The sequence below is a fragment of the Plectropomus leopardus genome, unplaced genomic scaffold (genome assembly GCF_008729295.1).
Source record: "Plectropomus leopardus isolate mb unplaced genomic scaffold, YSFRI_Pleo_2.0 unplaced_scaffold31222, whole genome shotgun sequence".
Taxonomy (NCBI): domain Eukaryota; kingdom Metazoa; phylum Chordata; class Actinopteri; order Perciformes; family Serranidae; genus Plectropomus; species Plectropomus leopardus.
Genome location: NW_024634065.1, coordinates 1 through 979, shown reverse-complemented (window position 1 = coordinate 979; position 979 = coordinate 1). Strand labels below are relative to the sequence as shown.

Below are 979 nucleotides of genomic sequence, written 5' to 3'. Positions count from 1 at the left end.
CATTCTGCCTTGTTGACACTGGGGCTGTTCATACGTATGTCTGTAATCTATACCTGCCTATCCTGTGCTGTGTTGCGTCTTCAAGCATATCCCAGCTGACTCTGGGTGTGACAGGGTTGGACAATAATCCTGTCATAAAAACATATACTTATTTGAACATATTATAATGTAATTCATGTATAAATATAAAAGGCTGTCATGTGCAGTCTGACTATTACCTGCTGTGGTGAAAACAAGCCAACAGCGGCAACCATGAGGTGGCCAAGCATGTGGTTGTGTTTCCTTGCTTTGTCTGTTGTCAGTGTAACCGATGTCCAAGCCAGACAGGGTAAGACTTGGGTTGCTATTGGACATTGTCTCAGTGGGTCATTTTATTAATACATGTACATCAATAATCTGTATCACTGTCTTCGATGTCTGTCACTTAGAGCATTTAGTAACTCAGATTGTTTTTTTACACTTTGAAATCTTCTCCAGTTCGCAACCATGTCAGCAGCATCTGCAGCACTTGGGGCAGAGAGCACTTCAAGACGTTCGACGGCGACGTGTACCAGTTCCCTGGAATGTGTGAGTACAACCTGGTGTCCGATTGCCACGAGTCCTACCAGGAGTTCTCCGTGCACATGAAGAGGACGGACAAAGATGGAAACCCTACAGTCAGTTATGTGGTGGTCACCATCAATGACCTTTTGTTCCACATCACCAAGGACGTTGTCACTGTCGACGACAAACCGTAAGTTAAATACAATATATAACCCATGAAAGCAACTGTGCTTCTCTTCTCTGCGATGATTGTGCATTATAATAATTAGATTTTTTTTCTCCAGTATCAAACTGCCATACTACAATGCAGGGGTGCAAGTGGAAAAAAATGCTGTTTACATCAAGCTCCAATCTAAAGTCGGCATCACTGTCATGTGGAACGGGGACGATGCAGTCATGGTATGATACACCAGGCAATAATAATAATGATAATAAT

The 979-nt window shown here is 42.7% G+C and overlaps 1 protein-coding gene across 1 annotated transcript; it reads left to right on the top strand.

The window, feature by feature from the left end:
- Positions 1-267: 267 nt before the first annotated feature.
- LOC121938704 (mucin-2-like) lies at positions 268-948 on the top strand. The gene is made up of 3 exons (XM_042481876.1): positions 268-328; positions 478-733; positions 828-948. Exons 1-3 carry the CDS (start codon positions 268-270, stop codon positions 946-948), a joined length of 438 nt encoding a protein of 145 aa, XP_042337810.1.
- Positions 949-979: the final 31 nt, after the last annotated feature.

Excerpts from the sequence above, each read along its gene's own strand:
- LOC121938704 (XM_042481876.1), top strand. The coding sequence starts at position 268 with ATGTGGTTGTGTTTCCTTGCTTTGTCTGTTGTCAGTGTAACCGATGTC. Across the intron at positions 329-477 it reads CGATGTCCAAGCCAGACAGG|TTCGCAACCATGTCAGCAGC; the intron begins GTAAGACTTGGG and ends AATCTTCTCCAG. Across the intron at positions 734-827 it reads GTCACTGTCGACGACAAACC|TATCAAACTGCCATACTACA; the intron begins GTAAGTTAAATA and ends TTTTTTCTCCAG.